The sequence below is a fragment of the Mobula hypostoma genome, chromosome X1 (assembly GCF_963921235.1).
Source record: "Mobula hypostoma chromosome X1, sMobHyp1.1, whole genome shotgun sequence".
Lineage (NCBI taxonomy): Eukaryota > Metazoa > Chordata > Chondrichthyes > Myliobatiformes > Myliobatidae > Mobula > Mobula hypostoma.
In genome coordinates, this window is record NC_086128.1 from 6,716,632 (window position 1) to 6,740,266 (window position 23,635).

General features: G+C 43.0%; 1 protein-coding gene across 13 annotated transcripts in view; it reads left to right on the top strand.

The window, feature by feature from the left end:
* tlk2 (tousled-like kinase 2) overlaps positions 1-23,635 on the top strand; it is a 180,041-nt gene that overhangs the window by 11,144 nt on the left and 145,262 nt on the right. For 3 of the 13 annotated variants that reach the window (XM_063037715.1, XM_063037726.1, XM_063037727.1), the window contains exon 2: positions 3,520-3,618. The exons of the other annotated variants lie outside the window; for them this stretch is intronic. In XM_063037715.1, coding sequence (XP_062893785.1) covers positions 3,594-3,618 — 25 coding nt within the window. In that variant the 5' untranslated portion in view covers positions 3,520-3,593. The remainder of the gene's footprint in view (positions 1-3,519; positions 3,619-23,635) is intronic. 13 annotated transcript variants of the gene reach the window in all.

Genomic DNA, 23,635 nt, shown 5'->3' on the forward strand with positions numbered 1-23,635 from the left:
TTTTGTGAGTTGATGCTCGAAGAGTCCATTGGGGATAAAATAAACCTGGACTGAAAATGCCTGTTACCATTTCATCTTGAAGATGCTCTTTAGTTTGTAGATTTTTTTTTTACTAATTATGTTTGATACACTACTGTTAGGCTGGGTTAAAGCCGTTCCTGTGAATGCCATTTCTGATTCGTCTCTTTATTTTCTGACCAGAAAACAAACTAGATGCAGGAATTCTTTAGGTTTAATCCAATAGAAGGCTGCCATGCTTGGTGTGGTCTGAGAAAGTAACATCTTTAACCTTCAATCATGAAAAAAGGCATGTTGTCTTCAATTACTTTGGGTTTGAGTGCATGACTTAGCCCAACTGAAGAAAGTAGTTCTAGAAATACAACTTGAGTAGATTTATTTTATTTTTTGGAGAACTGCAAAAGGAGCTGGAGGAAAAGCAAACAGTCTAGCTTCAGAGATCTGAAGTGGCTTGTATTGGGGTGTGGTGAGAAATCAAGAATAAAAGACCTAATTGTAGGATGAATGTAATCTATAGCAAATGTTTAAAAATATAATTGAGTCCAAATGTTAGGACAGAATGAAATTCTGTTCCACTCAGCATGCAGTACATGTGCATTATGTTAACTGTGTAATGTAATACATTTGCTCATTGCCAAAACTAAGATGCTGTTTTTAGTATTCTGCCAATTAATTTTTGAGTTAATACTATAATTCAGTATCTCAAACGTTACAGCATCTTGTTCTGTATGTGTTCTCTGTGTACATGCAGTATATCTCATTTACACTTGTTCTCACTTTTCCTCGTACTCCTTCCTGAGCACACTTGCAGGAAAAAAATCTGTTATAAAAGCCTCGAGTCCTCTGAACTAAGCAAATGTGCACCAAAAGCAGATATTTTGTTTCTTTTTTTTTAAATACAGAACCTTAGTTGGGGATAATGTATTTGTATTGCACATGATTTCCTCTCCCTTGTGACAATGTCCATATTTCATAGAAATGAGAAACCTTTGCAGGATAGTGACATCAGCTGAATAATTCTACAGTCTTCTCATTTTACACTAAATATTCTGGATGATTCATTGTCTTTTTTTTAAGATTAAAAACCAAGCTGTAGGACGTCCTTGCATAAACAATGCTAGCGATCCAGTGATTCACTGAGGGACTGTGCTTATGAATATTCAATGAATGGAGAGAGAAACAATATGGCATAATCTTGGAAGAGCAATGTTATCATTCAAGCTTTTCTTTATTAAATTATACCACCACCTTGAGAAATCCCTTTCGTAGCCCTCTTAAAGAAGCACGGAGAAAATTAAGGTGATCCTCTTGAAGCCTGGAATTGCTTGCTCATCCTTAAATAAAGGTGGATGAGGGCAACAACTTTCGGGGGGGGGGTGGGGAAAGACCAGTGTCATCTACATAAAATACTTGTTTAGGAGAGTAGCCATCTTCTGCAATGAATGGTGGGTTTATCATTGCTGTTAACCTTTGAAATGTTGTACTGAAGATAGAAAGCCTGGAGCAATAGCTATAACATTTGGATAACAATGAATTGGTATTAGGCAGCAGAATTGTACCTGGATGTTACTGGACAGCTATCTTCTGTGTTGATGCCTCTGGAAAGCTTTCATCTGCCACAGTGTCTACTTGTGCTGTCTGTCCGCAAACAAATACTACCGTAATGTCAAATCAGCCTTTTTCTCTTGCTTCCCTTCCAGAATTCAATCCTTTGCCCATTTTTGAACCCAAGCTGTGATAAGATCTGTAGCTTGAATGACCCTAATGAAATCAAAGATAGGTACAAATCAGCAAATTATTGTTTGGTAACACTTGGATTGGTATGGCAATAATTGGATTGTTCAGGCTTTTGTGTACTTGAAAATTTTCTATTGTGCTGTTAGATGCCAGTGTTGAAACCAAACTGGAACAGTATGGACAGGTGCAGATAATTAAGGAGTGCAAGTCTTCTGTACTATAGCCAAGGTCCTGAAGTACGTAGTCTCTAGGCTTTGTGCCTTTTTTTTTTATTGTGCAAAGTGAATTAAATTTCATGGATTCTGTAATAACAGGAGTTCATGAAGCTGCTGAGATGGATCATGGACTTGGAATTTCTGGTTGTACTTTATTTCAAATGCTACATCCTTGGGTTGCTCTGCAGTTGTTGAAGATAGAAATGTCCCTGATGAAGCTGCCTTCATCTCGTGTTTAGTTGTTTATTGTCAACACCTCTACAGAATGGTTGTGACAGGACAGAAGGACTTTGCTCATCTTTGGATCACCTAGCTGGATGTATAGTATGCTACTTGGCGCTCGTGTATTCCTATGGTACAGTTTCTCCAGGCTGGAAGTGTACTTTTAGGTTTTCTTTCTATGGCTGCTGGCATTTACACATACTCATTCAATCTGGCTTGAACTTTTAACTTGTGATATGAGGTGCAGGATATCATTGAAACCTTGGGCAGAGATGATTGTTCTTTCAAAAAAAAACATGCAAACTCAATCTCGTTTTAGCAAATACATTAGCATTTTTATATTAAGCTAGTTTTTTTTTTCTTTTGTGGTTGCAGCTTAAACCCTCACATCAAAACCAAGAAAGCAAAGTCATTATTTTCTCTCTGAAAAATCATTAAAGCCTGCTGTCAGTATCGCTGACAGTTCTAAGTCTATTGTAGAAGGGTTGGACATGGTTCTAATGTCTTTTCACAGTACATCCATAATTTGCAAAAACAGTCATTTTGATTGCAATGTGTGGATTTCTATCCAAACGTGACGTGTTAGGTTTTCCACCTAATTCACACTTGCCATTCTGCTGGGTGTAGTTCTTGTTGAGTGGCAACCCCGTGATAGTGGTCAAATCCATTTGCTTGATGTAGGTGCCCTTAATCAGCTTTGTAAGTCATGGCATCTTCGTGCATGTAATTCTATGTCTACTAATTGGAGAGAGATGCTAACTCATTGAAACTGCAAATAATTTCCTTCTGCTTGTTTTGGACGCCACATGCTAATTTTAGTTCTGTAATTTGAAATGTGATTTTTGTGAAGTAAATGCGATGCACTCTTGAAATGTTGAAAAGATAGTTTTTAAGAAAGGCACTTTCTAAGTTTTGTTTTTTGCTAAGCATAATTAAGAGATCAATTACAAGGTGCTACAGATATTTTTAAACAGTTTGCGCTGTCATCAAAATTTGGACGAAATGATTTTGTGTGTGTGTGTATTAGTAATACATTTTAATTGCTGAATGCAGCAGGTAGATGGCTGTTAAACGGTGATATTTAATTCTGCAATCCTATGCTGCTAATTTTGAAACAATATAGTCATCACTCTGTATGTGTAGGTGCTTATTCCTTACTTCAGAGACTGACTGCCTTTAGTAGCCCTTCTAGACATTTTTTAAAAAAAAAGGATTATTCCCTAGTAAGCATTTGACTGTTGAGTTCATAAAGGTCTTGCAATATTTGTCAACCTATATAACATTTTCCCTGTTTTTTTTTGTCTTTTGTATCATTTATATTTCTTAGTGTAAGAAGGTGAAGGATGACATGGGAAAGGAAATTTGGGGATGCCTTAACTCTCCAGAAATCTCTTGTTAAGGATGGTTGTTGAGAGAATTATAGTAGGTAAGGCAATGTACTTCAATTTGCAAGAGCCTTGTCTGTGGCAATTTGAGTTATTAGTGTGGCATCATTAATTTATATTGCCAACAGCAGCAAATCACCCTAATGTTCCATAGAACAGAATAACTTTTCCAGACACCACTCAAAGATGTGCTTTGGATTAATTGTTTGAGATCTCAAACACAGCATCCTACTTGAGCTCCTATCTTGGAAGTGTAGCTGGTCTTTTTGCATAGTAAGTTCTTGGTTCCATTGTACCACTGTTCTGAATGAAGATGAGATTGCCCTGATTATAAAATGTGTCCTGATGAAGGGTCTTGGCCTGAAACATTAACTTTTTATTCCTCTCCATGAATGCTGCCTGATCTGCTGAGTTCCTCCAGCATTTTTTTGTGTGTGTTGCTTTGGATTTCAAGCATTTGCAGAATCTCTTGTGTTGAAGATTAGATGTATTTTTCCAACTTCCCTCCCCCAAACAGGAAGAGCAAGATTATGCTATTCTAAAGTGTTTTATTTGCTACTTGGATAATTATCTCTAAATTACACTTTTTGGCAGATATTGAGAGCAAAAAAAAAGTACCTCAAAACCAGCTTGGCCAGTGTTCAAGAGTCGGGAATTATGGCTATGTTGCAGTTGTACAATGATTCCAGAGATGAGGGGGTCCTCTTAAGGTCTTGTGTTATAGGGAGAGGTTATTCAGGCTAGGTCTTCATTCCTTGGAACGTAGGAGAATGAGGGGTGACCATGTTTAGAATTGAGTGACATAGATAAAATGAAAGATAACTATATTTTCCTTAGGATATAGGAGTCCCAAATTAGGGGCAGAGATATGGGGTGGGGGGGGGGGTTGAGATTTTAAAAGGAACCTGAGAGGCAAGTTTTTCATGCAAGGGGTGGTGAATATATGGATTGAGGTACCAGAAGAAGTGGCTGAGGCAGGTAAAATAATATTTAAGAAACAGAGGGATATGGGTCAAATGCAGGAAATTGGAATGGGCTGGGTAGGCACTATGGTTGGTGTGTATTTGTTGGGCTGAAGGTGTGTATCTGTGCTGTGTTGCTTTGTGACTCAGTAAATTGGGCAGCACTAACTGGAATTTTGAAGTATGAGAGCTGAAACACTAACGGGTCACATTGGGCGGGGGGGGGAGGGGGTTGGTTTTGGACTGAATTCCTCAGTTGCAGAATCTAGAACCAGGTCTTTGGTTTTCTATGGATGCTCAGTCATTGAGTACGTTCAGGATAAGAAATTTTTACAGACTGAGGGATATGGGAATCTGGATTGTATCAAACAGCACAGGCCCTTCAGCCTAAGTGTTGTGCTGATCTATATAAACATCATGATAAATTTAGCCCTCTCTCCTACACAACCCATAAACCTTTTTATTTTTCATTCATGTGCCTATATAACAGTCTCATTAATGTCTCTACCATCACTACCAGTAATGTGTTCTAGGTGTTTATCACACTCTCTATCCTACCTCTGACATCTCCCCTAAATGAGATCAGTTTTTCTTAGATGAGCTGCCAACCACAGCTGACGGTCACCATCTGTCTTAAATAACTAGTTTTAACATGCCAGTAACCTTTGCCCCCTTCTCCTGTCAGTAGAAACGCTTCCACCGGGCTTAGTGGCTAAACCACATGTGAAGATTAGGAGCTGGACTTGATTGTCAGAGGCTATTTGAGATGTACATCATTGGGCGCATTTAATAGGTCATGGGAGCTTATTCCCCATCACCACCCCCGGCTATAACAACCTTAAGGAACCTCAAACACCTTACTAAAATCCATATACACCAGTTCTACTGCTCTATCTTGATCAATTTGTTTTTTTTCAACTCTTTGGAAAAGCTCAGCCCATGAAGCATGACCTGCCCCTTAAAGCCATTCTCACTATTCCTGATAAGAATATGCTTCATGAAATGCTCCTAAGAATCCTCTCCATTAGTTTGCCTGCCACTGAACTAAGACTTGCTGGTCTATAATTCCCCATACTTTTTCCTATCTAATTCTTGAGCCTTGTCTAATTTTTGCTTCCTAAACCTTAAGTATGCTTCCTTGACTAAATGTTTCACCTTGTCAACCATGTTCCCTTAACACTATTATTCTTTGCCTTCCTCAGTGGGACAAGCCTATCCATAACCCCATTTTAAATGCTTCTTAAACAACCTCCACATTTTCTGTTGTGCATTTCCCTGAGAACATCTGTTCCAATTTACAGTCCCAAATTCCTGACTAATACCACCATAATTAGCCCCCCCCCCCCCAAATTACTTTCCCATACTGTCTGCTCTTATCCTTGGCTGTGCTAAAGGTCACGAAGGTGTGGTAACTGTGTCCTGAATGATCGTCCAGTTGTCCATGGCTATGCTAAAGGTTAGGGAGTTGTAGTAATTGTGGCCTAAATGATTGTTTACTTGTTCTTGGCAATGCTAACATTGGTAAATGTCCTAAATGGTTGTCCACTGAGAGATCTGTCACCTGACTAAGTTCATTGCTCAGTACTAGAACCAGTATTTGGCTTCATGATCTACTTCCCCTCTTTCTCGCCCCCACCCCCAACACCTCATTCTGGTTTCTATCTCCTTCCTTTACAATGCTGATAAAGGGTCTTAGCCCAAAATGCTCGAAATACCTGCTGCCTGACTTGCTGAGTTCCTTCAGCATTTTGTGTCTGTTGCTCAATAGTTATAATTATTTAAATAGTTTCATGGATGTTACGACAACATGTGACTGCAGATACTGGAAACTAGAACAACAGTCTAACAATCTGCTAGAAGGATTCAGTGGGTCAAGTAGCATCTGGGATGAAAGGAACTGTCAATATTTTTAGTTGAAGCCCTGCCATTAGGTCCCGATACAGGGTTTCAGATCCCGCTTGACCTACTGAGCCTTTCCAGCAGATTGTTTGTTGTTCCATGCATGTTATGTTTGAGGCAGAACTGATCGTCTTCCGTGCAAATAAAATATTATCTACATCCAAACCTTATCTATACTTCCTTATCCTCCTTGTTCCCTTGCACAGATTTCAATCTAGATGAACATAAGTTTATGCAAACCTTTGCCTGTAAAATGTCTTGCGTTGTGTCAGGCTTGCCACTGAAGACCCACATTACATTCTAATCCACTATCTCAGATTGCTGGTTTGTAGTTCATCTGTAAAACATATTTAAGCTCCTCCGTGCATCTCTTCCTGTACCCTGAACTTACCATTCCTCTGGTTTCTGCCAGTTATGCATTTTATTCCTTCTGTCTTTCACTGGCAGCCACAACTTCATAAGTTTCTCGTGGACTTCTACTTCTCTCTGCCCGTTGGAGTCACTGCTGTTTCTTTCGATACTCTATGCTACTTGTTGCCTCAATTCTTGTTTGACACATTGTCAGAAGGTATTAGGGTAATACAGTTCTCCCTTGGTATTGCATTGTAGGTCTAGCCACGATTGGAGAATTTGTAATCAAATTTCCTGGAAACAAATCTGCCAAAATGACTATTGATTATCCAAATTAAGACTTCTTATTCTTTCCAAATTTTCTCTTTGATAATTTGGAGTACCATTCATGTGTTTTGGTTTTGTAAGAGGTCTCTTGATGGAGCGTAGTGGTTATTACAGCTTGGGGCCTCGGAATTAAATTCTGGTATCCTCTAAGGCGTCTTTGTACATCCTTCCTGTGGAATGCATGGATTTTCCTTGGATGCTCCAGTTTCCTCTCAGTCTAAAAATGTACCGGGAAGTTAGTTGGTCATTGTAACTGACCCCAATCAGTTAAGTTAGACAACCTCTCCTCCTCCACTCTGACCCTGAACACCGGCGTGCCTCAAGGCAGTATACTGAGCCCTCTTCTGTACTCCCTTTTCACCTATGACTGCGTTCCTGTACATGGTTCTAACTCTATAATCAAGTTCGCAGACGACACCACGGTGGGTGGCCTTATCAGAGGGGATGACAAGACGGTCTACAGGGATGAGGTTCGGCACCTGGCTGCGTAGTATGCTGACAACAACCTGGCCCTTAACATCCAGAAGACCAAGGAGATCATTGTGGACTTCAGGCATGCTTGGAGCCACACTCACATCCCCATCTACATCAACGGAGCTGTAGTGGGGCGTGTATCAAGCTTCATATTCCTTGGTGTCCACATTTCAAAGGATCTCACCTGGTCCCTGAACTCCTCCATCCTGATCAAAAAGGCGCAACAGTGCCTTTAATTCCTGCGGAGCATCAAGAGAGCTCACCTCTGTCCCAGGATACTGACGGACTTTTACCACTGACCCCAGCAGATTCGCAGGTGAAGTGTTGCCTCATCTGGAAGGACTGTTTGGGGCCCTGCATAGAGATGAGGGAGGAGGTAAATGAGTAGCTGTAGCAGTTTGGCTGCTTATAGGGATGTACTGGGAGGGATGAATAGTGGAGGGAGCGATCCCTGCACAGCAGGGTAGTTAAAGATGTGTTTGGAGATGGCAGAAGTTGCGGAGGCTGATGTGTTGGATGCGGAAGCTGATAGGGTGGTAGGGAAGGACCTGTTAAGGCGGCAGAAAGATGGTGTGAGCGCAGATATTCAGGAAATGGAGGAGATATGAGTGACCTCCATCAATGGTGGGGGAAGGGAAACCGTGTTATTTGAAGAAAGAGGATGGAAAGTAGCGTCCTGGGAACAGATGCGGCAGAGACAAAGGAACTGAGAAAAGGGAATACCCATCATTTTGTTTTCTTGATAGTGTTCCATTTTAATTAGAATCCAAAAAACATTAGTTCAGATTCAGATTTCTTAAACCAAAAAGACAAGGTTCTCACTTCTGCAGTTCATTGAGCTCATTAATATAAAGCATTTCATTACCATCTCCCATTTGTGTGCACTGCTGTGCTTATGGATCCATTGAAATGGCCATTCTTGATGCTGCTTCCAGTGCCAACTCTCAGGATCCATAATGTTGAGGTGATGAATTGAGTTCCAGCACTGAAAATGTGTTTTAAGGTTTTATTTGTATATGGGGGTGTGTCTGAAGTAGATGCGCTGCAGATACTGACCTGGCTCTCAAGGAACTGTACAAGACCATCAACACCCTGTAGACTGCACACATGGAGGCTGCTTTCATTGCCGCTGGTGACTTTCATAGAATGTCACGGACTAAAGTCTCTCAAGTTTTGCCAACACATCCAGGTGAGCACACGGGGACATAGCATGCTCAACCACTGCTACTCTCCCTTCTGCAATGCTTACAAAGCTCCCCTCTCTCCCCCCCCCAATTTGGAAAATCAGATCGCTCCTCCATTTTGCAGTTGCCAAAGTACAGGCAGCATCAGAAACCAGAGGCAGCCATAGTTAAAACTGTCCACTGTTGGTCTGACCAATCAGGCTCCATGCTGCAGGACTGCTTTGATGATGTTGACTGGAATGTCTTCCGTGATGACGACATCTCTTGAGTTCACGAAAGGGGTCACGAGTTTTATCCGGAAGTGCATCAGGATGTTGTCCCCCAGAAATTGGTGGAGTCTTTCCAAACCAGAAACCCCGGATCAACAGTTCCATGCAAGCAGCATTTACCTCGTGAGGCAGAGCTCACACTGCCGGTAATCAGCAAGAGCTCAAGAAATGCAACTACAATATGTGCAAAGTCATCAAGGCAGCAAAACAACCACACAGAGACAGAGTTCAGACTCAACTATCCACCAACAACGTACACAGCTTATGGCAATGTCTGCACACCATTGCAGACTTCAAAGTGAAACGCAGTGGATTTTCCAACATTGATGCCTCTCTCCCAGACGAGCTAAATCTTTTTTTATGCTCTAATACTGAGCCCGAGGAGACCCGTAGATAATGCGACTGGCAACTTGGTCATCTCTGAAGCTAAAGTTCGCAGGTGTTTCCAACGGGTGGACAGTCGCAAGACTGCGGGACTGGACGGCATCCCAGGACAGGTACTCAGGATGTGCACAGCACAACTGGCAGGTATGCTTACAGACATTTTTAATCTCTCCCTCTCCCAGGGTAGAGTGCCCTCCTGCTTCAAAACATCTATCATTGTCCCTGTACCTAAAAAGACTAAGGTAACATGTCTGAACAACTGGTGTCCTGTCGCACTCACCTCAACAATAAGCAAGTACTTTGAGAGGCTGGTTAAGGACTACATCTGCAGCTTGCTGCCACCCACACTGGGCCCACTACAATTCGCCTACTGACACAACCGATCGACAGATGACACAATAGCCCCAGCTCTACACACTGTCCTTGCACATCTGGAGAAGAGAGATGTGTACGTGAGAATGCTGTTCTGTTCAGTATTGAGTACCATAATTCCCTCCAGGCAAGAAGCTCAGGGACCTCGGCCTTCATCCTGCCTTGTGTAGCTGGATCCTGGACTTCCTGTCAGATCGCCGGCAGGTGGTAAGAGTGGGCTTCCTTATCTCTGACCTGCAACACAGGAGCCCCTCGGGCCCCCTCCTTTGTTCTCTGTATACCCATGACTGTGTTGCCACCCACAGCTCCAATCTGCAAATTAAATTTGCAGACAGCACTACACTGATTGGCCTAATCTCAAATAATAATGAGGTAGCCTACATAGAGGAATTCATCACCCTGACACAGTGGTGTCAAGAAAACAACCTCTCCCTCAACGTCACAAAAACAAAGGAGCTGGTTGTGGGCTACAGGAGGAATAAAGATGGAACTAACCCCCTATAGACATCAATGGATCTGGAGTTGAGAGGATGAACAGCTTTAAGTTCCTCGGCACACACATCACAATGGCCTCACGTGGTCTGTACATACTGGCTGTGCGGTGAAAAAGGCACAACAGCGACTCTTTCACTTCAGATGGTTGAAGAAGTTTGGTATGGGCCCCCAAATCCTAAGGACTTTCTACAGGGGCACAATTGAGAGCATCCTGACTGGCTGCATCACTTCCTGGTATGGGAGCTGTACCTCCCTCAATCGCAGGACTCTGTAGAGAGTGGTGCGGACAGCCCAGTGCATCTGTAGATGTGAACTTCCCACTATTCAGGACACTTACAAAGACAAGTGTATAAAAAGGGCCTGAAGGATCATTGGAGACCTGAGTCACCCCAGTCATTAACTTCCACTTGCTACCTTCTGGGAAGCAGTACTGCAGCTTAAAATCCAGGACCAACAGGCTGCAGGACAGCTTCTTCCACCGGGCCATCAGACTGCTTAATTCATGCTGATGCAACCGTATTTCTGTTATTGACTGTCTTGTTGTACAGATTATTTATTACAAATTACTGTGAACTGCACATTTCACATTTAGACAAAGACATAATGCAACTATCTTTACTCATGTATATGAAGGGTGTAAGTAATAAAGTCAATTCAATTCAATCTGATGAAATCCCACAGCTACAGTGCCTATAAAAAGTATACACCCCCGAGAAGTTTTCATGTTTTATTACAATTATTGAATCACAGTGGATTTAATTTGCTTTTCTGACACTGGTCAACAGAAAAGATTCTTGTCAAGTGAAAACAAATTTCTATAAATTGCTATAAATTTATTATAATTATTACAAACAAAATAATTGATTGCATTATTACTCGACCCCCTCAAGTCAGTATTTAGTGGATGCACCTTTTGGCAGCAATTAAAAATTTGAGTCTATGCGGATAGGTCTCCATCAACTTTGCACATCTGGACACGGCAAGTTTTCCCCATTCTTAACAAAACTGCTCAAGCTCTGTCAGATTGCGTGGGGATCGTGAGTGAACAGCCCTTTTCAAGTCCAGCCACAAACCATCAATTGGATTGAGGACTGGACTCTGACTTGACCACTCCAGGGCATTAACAAAGCAAAAAGTACCAAATACTGGTCTTAAGGTGTTATACTTAAATGTACGCAGCATAAGGAATAAGGTGGATGATCTTGTCGTACAGCTACAGATTGGCAGGTATGATATTGTGGCCATCACTGAGACGTGGCTAAAGGATGCATGTCTCTGGGAGCTGAACGTCCAAGGATACACGGTCTATCGGAAGGAAAGGCAGGTAGGCAGAGGGGGTGGTGTGGCTTTCTTGGTAAGAAATGATATCAAATCATTAGAAAGAGGTGCATAGGATCGGAAGGTGCAGAATCTTTATGGGTTGAGCTAAGAAATCGCAGGGGTAAAAGGACCCTGATGGTGAGGCCTCCAAACAGCTGCAGTGATGTGGACTACAAATTACAACAGGAAATAGAAAAGGCTTGTCAGAAGGGCAGTGTTATGATAATTGTGGGGGATTTTAACGTGCGAGTGGATTGGGAAAATCAGGTCGGCACTGGATCTCAAGAATTTGTAGAATGTCTGCGAGATGGCTTTTTAGAGCAGCTTGTTGTTGAGCTCACTAGGGGATCAGCTGTATTGGATTGGGTATTGTATAATGAACCAGAGGTGATTAGAGAGACTGAGGTGAAGGAACCCTTAGGAGGCAGTGATCATAATATGATTGAGTTCACTGTGAAATTTGAAAAAGAGAAGCCAAAATCTGATGTGTCGGTATTTCAGTGGAGTAAAGGGAATTACAGTGGCATGAGCGAGGAACTGGCCAAAGTTGACTGGAAAGGGGTACTAGCGGGAAGGATGGCAGAGCAGCAGTGGCTGGAGTTTATGCGAGAAGTGAGGAAGGTGCAAGACAGATATATTCCAAAAAAGAAGAAATTTTCAAATGGAAAAAGGATGGAACCGTGGCTGACAAGAGAAGTCAAAGCCAAAGTTAAAGCAAAGGAGAGGGCATACAAGGAAGCAAAAATTAGTGGGAAGATAGAGGATTGGGAAGTTCTTAAAAGCTTGCAAAAGGAAACTAAGAAGGTCATTAAGAGGGAAAAGATGAACTATGAAAGGAAGCTAGTAAATAATATCAAAGAGGATACTGAAAGCTTTTTCAAGTACATAATGAGTAAAAGACAGGTGAGAGTAGATATAGGACCGATAGAAAATGATGCTGGAGAAATTGTAATGGGAGATAAGGAGATGGTGGAGGAACTGAACGAGTATTTTGCATCAGTCTTCACTGAGGAAGACAGCAGTATACTGGACACTTAAAGGTGGCAGGGAAGAGAAGTGTGCGCAGTCACAATTACGACAGAGAAAGTACTCAGGAAGCTGAATAGTCTAAAGGTAGATAAATCTCCTGGACCAGATGGAATGCACCCTCGTGTTCTGAAGAAAGTAGCTGTGGAGATTGCGGAGGCATTAGCAATGATCTTGCAAAAGTTGATAGATCCTGGCATGGTTCTGGAGGACTGGAAGATTGCAGATGTCACTCCGCTATTTAAGAAGGGGCAAGGAAGCAAAAAGGAAATTATAGACCCGTTAGGTTGACAACGGTGGTTGGGAAGTTGTTGGAGTCGATTGTCAAGGATGAGGTTACAGAGTACCTGGAGGCATATGACAAGATAGGCAGAACTCAGCATGGTTTCCTTAAAGGAAAATCCTGTCTGACAAACCTATTACAATTTGAGGAAATTGCAAGTAGGCTAGACAAGGGAGATGCAATGTATGTTGTATATTTGGATTTTCAGAAGGCCTTTGACAGGGTGCCACGCATGAGGCTGCTTAACAAGATAACAGCCCATGGAATTACGGGAAAGTTACATACGTGGATAGGGTGTTGGCTGATTGGCAGGAAACAGAGAGTGGGAATAAAGGGATCCTATTCTGGTTGGCTGCCGGTTACCAGTGGTGTTCCACAGGGATCAGTGTTGGGGCCGCTTCTTTTTACGTTGTACATCAACGATTTGGATTATGGAATAGATGGCTTTGTGGCTAAGTTTGCTAATGATACAAAGATAGGTGGAGGGGTTGGTAGTGCTGAGGAAACAGAGTCTGCAGAGAGACTTGGATAGATTGGGAGAATGGGCAAAGAAGTGGCAAATGAAATACAATGTTGGAAAGTGTATGGTTATGCACTTTGGCAGAAGAAATAAACGGGCACTATTATTTAAATGGGGAGAGAATTCAAAGTTCTGAGATGCAACGGGACTTGGAAGTCCTCATGCAGGATACCCTCAAGGTTGACCTCCAGGCTGAGTCAGTGGTGAAGAAGGCGAATGCAATGTTGGCGTTCATTTCTAGAGGAGTAGAGTATAGGAGCAGGGATGTGATGTTGAGGCTCTATAAGGTGCTGGTAAGTCCTCACTTGGAGTACTGTGTGCAGTTTTGGTCTCCTTATTTAAGAAAGGATGTGCTGATGTTGGAAAGGGTACAGAGAAGATTCACTAGATTGATTCCGGGAATGAGAGGGTTAACATATGAGGAATGTTGGTCCGCTCTTGGACTGTATTCCTTGGAGTTTAGAAGAATGGGGGGGACCTCATAGAAACATTATGAATGTTGAAAGGCATGGACAGAGTGGATGTGGCAAAGTTGTTTACCATGGTGGGGGAGTCTAGTACAAGAGGGCATGACTTGAGGATTGAAGGGCGCCCTTTCAGAAAAGAGATGCGAAGAAATTTTTTTAGCCAGAGGGTGGTGAATCTATGGGATTTGTTGCCACAGGCAGCAGTGGAGGCCAAGTCATTGGGTGTATTTAAGGCAGAGATTGATAGGTATCTGAGTAGCCAGGGCATCAAAGGTTATGGTGAGAAGGCGGGGGAGTGGGACTAAATGGGAGAATGGATCAGCTCATGATAAAATGGATCAGCTCATGATAAAATGGTGGAGCAGACTCTGGGCCGAATGGCCAACTTTGCTCCTTTGTCTTATGGTCTAACTTTGTTTTTAAGTGATTCTTGTGGAGCTTTTGCTTTATGCTTTAGTCGTTGCCTTGCTGGAAAACACATCTTTTTGCAAGTCGCAGTTCTTCTGCAGACTGCATCAGGTTTTTCTCTAGGATTTCCCTGTGTTCTGCTGCATTCATTTTACCCTCTACCTTCATAAGCCTTCCAGGACCTGCTGCAGTGAAGTATCCCCACAGCGTGATGCAGCCACCACTATGCTTCATGGTAAGGATGGTGTGTTTTTGATGTTATGGCGTTTGGCTTACTCCAAACATAGTGTTTAGTCTGATGGCCAAAAAGCTCAATTTTGGTTTCATCAGGTCATAGAAACTTCCTCCAACTGACTTCAGAGTCTTCCACATGCCTTCTGGTAAACCTGTAGTCGAGATTTCATAGTGAGTTTTTTTTTATATAAGTGTCTTTCTCTTTGCCACTCTCCCATAAAGCTGCGACTGGTGAGGCACCTTGGCAACAGTTGTATTAACAATCTCTCCCATTTTGGCTATTGAAGCTTGTAACTCCTCCAGTGTTGTCGTAGGTCTCCTGGTGGCCTCCTCCCTCACTGGTCCCCTTCTTGCACGGTCACTCAGTTTCTGAGGATGGCCTGCTCTAGGCAGATTTACATCTGTGCGATATTCTTTCCATTTCTTGATAATTGACTTAACTGTCCTCAAAGGGATGTTTAGTGACTTAGAAATTTTCTTGTACCCATCTCCTGACTTGTGCCTTTCAACAACATTTTTGCGGAGTTCCTTTAAGTGTTCTTTTGTCTTCATGGTGTAGTTTTTGCCAGGATACTGACTCACCAGCAGTTGGACCTTCCAGATACAGATATATTTTTACTACAATCAATTGAAACACCTTGAGTGCACACAGGTGATCTCCATTTACTTTATACTTTATTGTCGCCAAACAATTGATACTGGAATGTACAATCATCATAGCAATATTTGATTTTGTGCTTCCCGCTCCCTGGATTACAAATTGATAGTAAATATTAAAAATTTAAATTATAAATCATAAATAGAAAAATTATAAAAATGGAAAGTAAGGTAGTACAAAAAAACTGAGAGGCAGGTCCAGATATTTGGAGGGTACGGCCCAGATCCGGGTCAGGATCCGTTCAGCAGTCTTATCACAGTTGGAAAGAAGCTGTTCCCAAATCTGACCGTACAAGTCTTCAAGCTCCTGAACCTTCTCCCGGAGGGAAGAGGGACGAAAAGTGTGTTGGCTGGGTGCGTTGTGTCCTTGATTATCCTGGCAGCACTGTTCCGACAGCATGCAGTGTAAAGTGAGTCCAAGGACGGAAGATTGGTTTGTGTAGTGTGATGTGCTGTGCCGTGTTCACGATCTTCTGCAGCTTCTTCCGGTCTTGGACAGGACAACTTCCATACCAGGTTGTGATGCACCCTAGAAGAGTGCTTTCTATAAAAATTAGTGAGGGTTTTAGGGGACAGGCCAAATTTCTTTAGTTTTCTCAGGAAGTAAAGGCGCTGGCAGGCCTTCTTGGCAGTGAACTCTGCTTGATTGGACCAAGTCAGGTCATTTGTGAAATTGACCCTGAGGAACTTAAAGCTTTTGACCTGTTCCACTTGCGCAACACCGATGTAAATTGGGTCGTGCGGTCCGCTACTCCTTCTGAAGTCAACAACCAATTCCTTCGTCTTGCTGACGTTGAGGGATAGGTTATTGTCTTTGCACCATGCCACCAGGTTCTTAATTTCCTCTCTGTACTCATCATTACCCGAGATATGGCCTACAATTGCGTCATCAGCAAACTTGTATATTGAGTTTGATGGAAATTTGGCTACACAATCATGGGTGTACAGTGAGTACAGCAGGGGGCTGAGTACACAGCCTTGTGGGGCACTGGTGCTCAGAGTGATTGTAGAGGAGAACTTGTCCCCTATTTTTACAGCCTAGGTCCTGTCTGTGAGGAAGTTGAAGATCCAGCTGCAGATCTGAGTGCTAAGGCCCAGGTTCCGGAGCTTAGGAATCAGTTTATTTGGAATGATGGTATTAAAGGCAGAGCTGTAGTCAATGAAAAGGAGCCTTACGTATGCTTCTTTATTCTCCAGGTGTTCTAAGGAGGAACGTAGGGCCAGAGAGATGGCATCTGCCGTTGACCTGTTGCTCCAGTAGGCGAATTGCAAAGCGTCGAGGTTGACCGGTAGGCTGTGGTTGATGTGTGCCATAACCAATCTCTCGAAGCACTTCATAGCAATTGATGTCAGAGCCACAGGTCGATAGTCATTCAGGCATGCCACCTTGCTCTTCTTCAGCACTGGGATTATCGTTGCCTTCTTAAAACACGAGGGGATCTTAGACTGAAGCAAGGAGCAGTTGAAGATGTCAGCAAACACTTCAGCTAGCTCGCTTGCACAGGCCGGAGAACCCGTCCTGGGACGCCATCTGGGTCCGTCGCCTTCCTTGGAATTATCTTCAGGAAGGCCCTTCTAACGTCCTCCTCAGTGATGATGAATCTCGATGCCACCAGGTCCGGTTGATCTGGAGGGAGCGGGACGTTCCTCTTCTGTTCGAATCTTGCGTAGAATACATCAAGTTTGTCAGGAAGAGAAGCGCCACGGTGATCTCATTTAGACCCTGCCATAGTCTACTGGCATCCCTCTGGTTAGCCTGGGATTCCAACTTGGCTCGATATTGCCTCTTGGTGCCCTTACTGGCTTTCCAGAGTTCATGCCTGGATTCCGTGTAGCAACTGGTATCCCCGGACCTAAAAGCCGCGGCTCTGGCCTTCTAAAGGGACTTGACCTCATTTAACTAATTATGTGACTTCTAAAGCCAATTGTCTGTACCAGTGATGATTTGGTGTGTCATATTAAAGGGGGTGAATACTGATACAATCAATTATTGTTTTGTATTTGTAATTAACTTAGTAACTTTGTGGAGATCTGTTTTCTTTGACACAGAAGTCTGTTTCTGTTGATCAGTGTTGAAAAACAAAGCCACTGTGAATGTTGTAAAACAAAAAAAAACATGAAAACTTCTAAGGGGAGTAAATACTTTTCATAGGCACTGTACATACTAAAAATGAAACATGGGGGGAAAAAAAAGTGAATGCTTTAACTATTCTGGTACTCTGTTGAAACCTGTGCCAGGCAAATAATCTCTTCCTCAACATCAACAAGACAAAGGAGATGTTTGTCAACCAGAAGATCTCACACCACTCACACCCTTGTTTACATTGGCACAGCAGTGAAAACTGCAAGCAGTTTTGAACTCCTGAAGGTGCATATCTCACACAACCTCTCATCATCTCAGACCACATCCTACAGAATCAGGAAAGCTCACCAATGCCTCTCTTTTCAGAGGAGGCTGATGAGAGCTGGACTATGCACATCTGTAGTCATGTCGTTCTACAAATGTGCAGTAGAGAGCATCCTAACAAGCTGCATTACACCGCGGTACAGAAACTGCACTACGATGGACAGGAAGGCTCTACAACGGGTAGTCGAAACTTCCCAACATTGGCACCAGCCTACCCACCATCAAGGATACATATACTGAAAGGTGTCTGGAAAGGGCCAGTAACATCATGAAGGATCCCACCCACAACCACCAGACTCAAAAACAGTTACTTTCCCCAAGCAGTAAGGCTAATCACACCTCCACCTGATAACCCACCCCTCCTCACCCCCAGCCACCACTACTTTATCACTTCCTGTCAGCTACCTTATGTACAGAAACTCCTGACTCCAGCATCACTTTGTGGACATACAATTGTACAATCAATCTATGTATATAAGCTATCTTGGGTATTTCTTTTAATTGTATTCTTGTTTTTGTGTGTACTGCATCTTATCTGGAGTAACAATTGTTCTGTTCTCCTTTACACTTGTGTATTGAAAACATAATTAAACAATGAATTCTGAGTGGGTACTGGGGCAGCCAGCAAATGTCAATCACTACACTTGATTTCTTGGAGGAGAAGAGTTCAAAAGAAGCAAGTGGGTGCAGTTGCAGTATGTTGTGCGCCATAGTCCCGAGGAGAGACTGGATTGCTTGGGGCGGGGGTGGGGGGGGTGGAAAGAGTCTAAAAGAAGCGAGCAGCTGCAGTCAGCACATTTTTCCCTGCCAGTCCCAAGGAAACATTGAATTGTGCATGATTAGGCACTTGGCAAGGGCCAATTTTTTAAAAAAGCTAAGTTTAAGCGGAGTGGCCATTGTGTAAGTGGACCAAGTATTAGAGTGGGGAGTTGAGGCTTTGGTTCATTGAGGCTAGGCTGCATGTAGGTCTTTTTTTATCATTTATTTATTGCACATTTAGAGCAGTGGGGATGCGAGACAGGATAGTGGAATGCTCCTCTTGCGGGATGTAGGGAAACCTTCAGTGTCTCTGGTGCCTACACCGGCAAGAAGTACATCCAGCTGTAGCTTCTAACAGACTGGGTTAAGGAGTTGGTGCTGGAACTGGATGAACACCTAATCCTTTGGGAGGCTGAGGGGTTGAAGGCAGGACATACAGGGAAGTAGCTACGCCCAAGGTGCAGGACACTGGTAACTGGGGAAAGGGGATAGGCAGCCAGCGCAGAGTACCTCTGTGGCCATTCCCCTCAACAAAAAGTTAGGATACTGGTGGGGCAGAATGACCCGGCAGAGGAAAGCAACATTGGTCTGGGCTCTGGCATTGAGTCTGACTCTGGCTCAGAAGGGCAGCGGGGAGAATAGGCGAGCTGCAGGACCAGAGGAGGTTCACGAGGATGATTCTGGGAATGAAGAGGTTTACATACGAGGAGCATTTGGCAGCTTTGGGCCTGTTCTCACTGGAATTTACAAGAATGTGGGTGGGCGGGAGGAGATCTCGTTGAAACCTATCGAATGTTGAAAGGACTAGATAGGGCAGGTGTGGAGAGGAGTGACCCTTAAGAACAAAGGTAAGGAGGAATATTTTTTTTAGATGGACAGTAGTAAATCTGTGGAATGCTCTGCCTCAGACTGTGGTGGAGGCCAAGTTCATATGTAGATTTAAGGTGGAAGTTGGTCGTTTTCTGATCGGTCAGGGCATCAAGTGATATGGTGAGAAGGAAGGTGTAGGGTGTTGAGTGGGATCTGGGATCATCCATGATGGAATGAATGGCAGAGCAGACTCAATGGTCTGAATGGCCTAATTCTGCTCCTTTGTCTTATGGTAGTGATAGGGGATTCATTGGTTAGGGGAATGGAAAGGAGGATCTGTAGATGAGAATGAGATTCCCAGATGGTTTGTTGTTTCCCAAGTGCCAGGGTCAGGGATATCTCAGATCTAGTCCACAGCATTCTTAAGTGGAAGGTGAGCAGCCAGAGGTCATGTCCACATCAGTACCAATAATGTGGGTGGGGGGGGGGTAATGTCCTGCAAAGTGACTTCAGGGAGTTACTGTAGGTGCTATGTTAAAGGACAGGACCTCCCAGGGTCATGATCTCAAGACTGCTACTGTGGCAAGTGCCACCGAGGCCAGAACTGGGAAGACTATATAGTTTAATGCATGGTTAAGGAGTTGGTGTAGCAGGGAGGGCTTCAGATTTTTGGATCATCAGTCTCTCTTCCAGGGAAGGTGGGACCTGTGCAGAAGGAATGGTTTGCACCTGAACTGGAGGGGGGGGTGGGCTATATCTTAGCAGGAAGATTTGGGCTGGTGTTGCACAGGGGGTGTTTAAACTTGAGTTGCAGGGGGAATGGGAACCAGTGTGCCAGAACAGATAGTGGAGTGGTTTTGGAGAGTTAGGAATCAAAAGGTTGGGCATGGTGGGACTAATGTTCTGAGCTGCGTATATTTCAATGCAAGGATTACTGTAGGAAAGATGGATCAGTGCATGGAATTATGATTTTGTAACCATTAGTGAGACTTGGTCGCTGGAGGGGCAGAAATGGCAGCTCAATGTTTTGGGGTTCCATTGTTTTAGGTGTAAGAGTGGGAGGGATTAAAGGGCGAGGGGTAGCATTATTTGTGAGGGAAAATGTCACAGTAATGCTCAATCAGGACAGATTGGAGAACTCGTCTTGTGAGTACAGACTGAGAAAAGTATGACCATACTAATAGGACTGTATTGTAGACTACCCAACAGTTTGCAAGATTTAGAGGAGCAAATTTGTTGGGAGCTCATAGACCGTTGTAAGAAACATAAGGTTGTAATAGGTGATTTTAACTTTCCACATATTGACTGGGACTCCCATACTGTAGAAGGACTAGGTGGGATAGAGTTAGTCAAATGTGTTCAGGAAAGTCGTCTTATCAGTGGGTAGAAGTCCCAAGTTGGAGAGACTGCAATAATTGATCTGCTGTTAGGGAATGAGCCATGACAGGTGACAGAAGTTTGTGTGTGGCAGCACTTTGTATCTAGTGATGACAGTGCCATTAGTTTCAAGGTAATTATGGACAAGTACAAGTCTGGTCCTTGGATTGAGATTCTAAACTGGAGAAAGGGCATTGTGATGGTGACAGAAATGATCTGGCAAGTGTGAATTGGGACAAGTTGTTTTCTGACAAAGGTGTACTTGGTAAGTGAGAGGCCTTCAAAAGAGAAATTTTGAGAATACAGGGTTTGTATGTTCCTGACAGAATAAAAAAACAAGGATAACAAGTTTCAGGAGCCATAGTTTTCGAGAGAGATTGATGCCATGGATAAGAAAAAGGTGCATTACAAGTACAGGCAGGTAGGAGCAAATGAGGTACTTGAAGGACATAAGAAATGCAAAAGAACACTTAAGGAAATCAGGAGGGCTAAAAGAAGAGATGAGGTTACTCCAGCAGACAAGGTGAAGGAGAATCCTAAGGGCTTCTACAGATATATTACAAGCAAAAGAATAGCAAGAGACAAAATTGGTCCTCTGGAAAATCAGAGTGGTGATCAATGTGTGGCACTAAAAGATGGAGTTCTTAAATGAAAATTTTGCATCTGCATTTACTCTGAAGATGGGCACTGTCTTTCGATGTGAGGCAAAGCAGTAGTGAGGTCATAGACCTGAAATATTACAGAGGAGGAGGTGTTTGCTGTCATGAGGCAAATTAGGGTGGATAAGTCTCCAGGGCCTGACAGTGTGTTCCCTCGGACCCTGTGGAAGGCTATTGCAGAAATTGCCAGGGACTTGGAGATATTTAAAACATCCTTGGCCACGGGTGAAGTGCTAGAGGATTGAAGGATAGCTAATGTTCTGTTTAAGAAAGGCTCTAAGAATAAACTAAGAAATTGTAGACTGATGAGAAAGTTATTGGAAGGTATTCTAAGAGACAGGAACTGATGAGGGATGGTCTATATGGCTTTGTATGTGTTGGGTCAAGTCTAACCAATCTTAGTTTTTTGAGGAAGTTGCTAGGAAATTTGAAGGCAAGGCAGTGGATGTTGGCTACATAAACTTTAGCAAGGCATTTGACAAGGTCCCATATGTTGGTCAAGAAGATTCAGTCACTTTGCTTTTAAGATGGCCTGTAAATTAAATTAGATATTGGCTTCGTGGAAGAAGCCGGAGAGTGGTTGCCTCTCTGACTGGAGGCTTGTGACTAGTGGAGTGCTGCAGGGATTGGTGCTGGGTCTGTTGTTGTTTGTCATCTATATCAATGATTTGGATGATGTGATAAACTGGATCAGAACATTTGCAGATGATACCAAGGTTGGGGGTGTAGGGGACAGCAAGGATGGCTTGCGGCAGACTCTGAGGAAATGGGTGGGAAAATTACAGATGGAATTTAACATGGACAAGTATGAGGTGTTGCACTTTGGGGGGTGGGGGCAGCCAGGGTAGGTCTCATACAGTGAGAACAGTCAGGCACAGAGGAGTCTGGGAGAGCAAAGGGATCTGGAAATACAGGGACATAAAGTGGTGTCACAGGTAGATAGGGTTGTAAAGAAAGCTTGTGGCACATTGACCTTTGTAAATCAATGTATTGCGTACAGGAGATGGAATGGTATGTTGAAATTGTATAAGATGGTAGTGGGGCCTAATTTGTATTATTCCGTGCAGTTTTGGTCACTTACCTACAGGAAAAGATGTAAGTAATATTGAAAGAGTGTAGAGAAAATTTACAAGGATGTTGCTGGGATTTAAGGACCTGAGTTATGGGGAAAGGTTGAATAGGTTAGGACTTTTTTTCTCTGGAACATAGGGGATTGAGAGGAGACTTGATAGAGGTATGCAAAATTATGAGGGGCATAGATGGGTAAGTACAAACAGGCTTTTTCTCCACTGAGGTTGGGTGGAATATAACAGGAGATCATGGGTTAAAGGTGAGAAGTTTAAGGGGAACAGAGGGCAAACTTCTTCACTCAGAGGGCCGTGAGAGTGGAATAAGCTGCCAGCGCAAGTGCTGATTGTGAGGTCAATTTCAACTATTAGAGAAATTTGAACATGTACATGGATGAGGAGGGATATGGGGCAGGTCAATGGAAGTATTCAGACTAACAGTTTGGCAGGGCCTAGATGGGTCAAAGAGCCTATTTCTGAGCTGTGGTGTTCTATAATTCTGAATTCTGTGACATTCTGTCAACAACAGAGCATATCCACAACATTCAGCAGAACACCGTGCAACGAACAGCCAATCAAACCCCTTTCCCATCCCCCCCCCGACCCTTCCACCACCAACCACAACCAGGCCTCCAACCTCAGGACAGGCTGGCTCCAGGCCCCTCTAACCTTGAGACAATGGCCCCATACTTGCAGACATTGGGCCTTTGACCACCTCTGGGTATTATGAAACTTCAAAAAAAAAAAAAAAATCTTTCATCTTGACCCTTAACTACTGACCATCTGTTTGGGTGCAGAAATACTACAGTACAGCCGAAATTTTACGATGCAGATTCAGTAGGAGTCACAATGGAAATTATGGCTAACTTTTTTTTTATTTGCAAAAAGACAATGTATAGTGATATCCAAAAAGAAGGAGAATCCTATCTGCAGCCTGAGAATAAACAGGGAAGATATAAAACAAGTACAGAACTTTTGCTACTTAGGAAGCTGGGTGACATCAGATGGCAGGTGTGACTTGGACATCAAAAGAAGAATAGGGATGGCAAAAGGCATCTTTACAAGAATGAAGAGTATACTGACCAATACTAAATTAGGCATGACAAACCCGCCTCAGAGTACTGAAATGTTACGTTTATCCAGTTATGTTATATGGCTCAGAATGTTGGATAATATCTAGTAACAGGAGGAAATGAATTGTAGCAGCAGAGATGTGGTTTTTGAGGAGGATGGAAAGAATATCATGGATGAAACAAATATCTAACAAGGATGTCATGAACAGAGCAAACACAAAAAGAGAAATAATGTATGAGATCATGAAAAGGTAACGCAACTTCATTGGACATG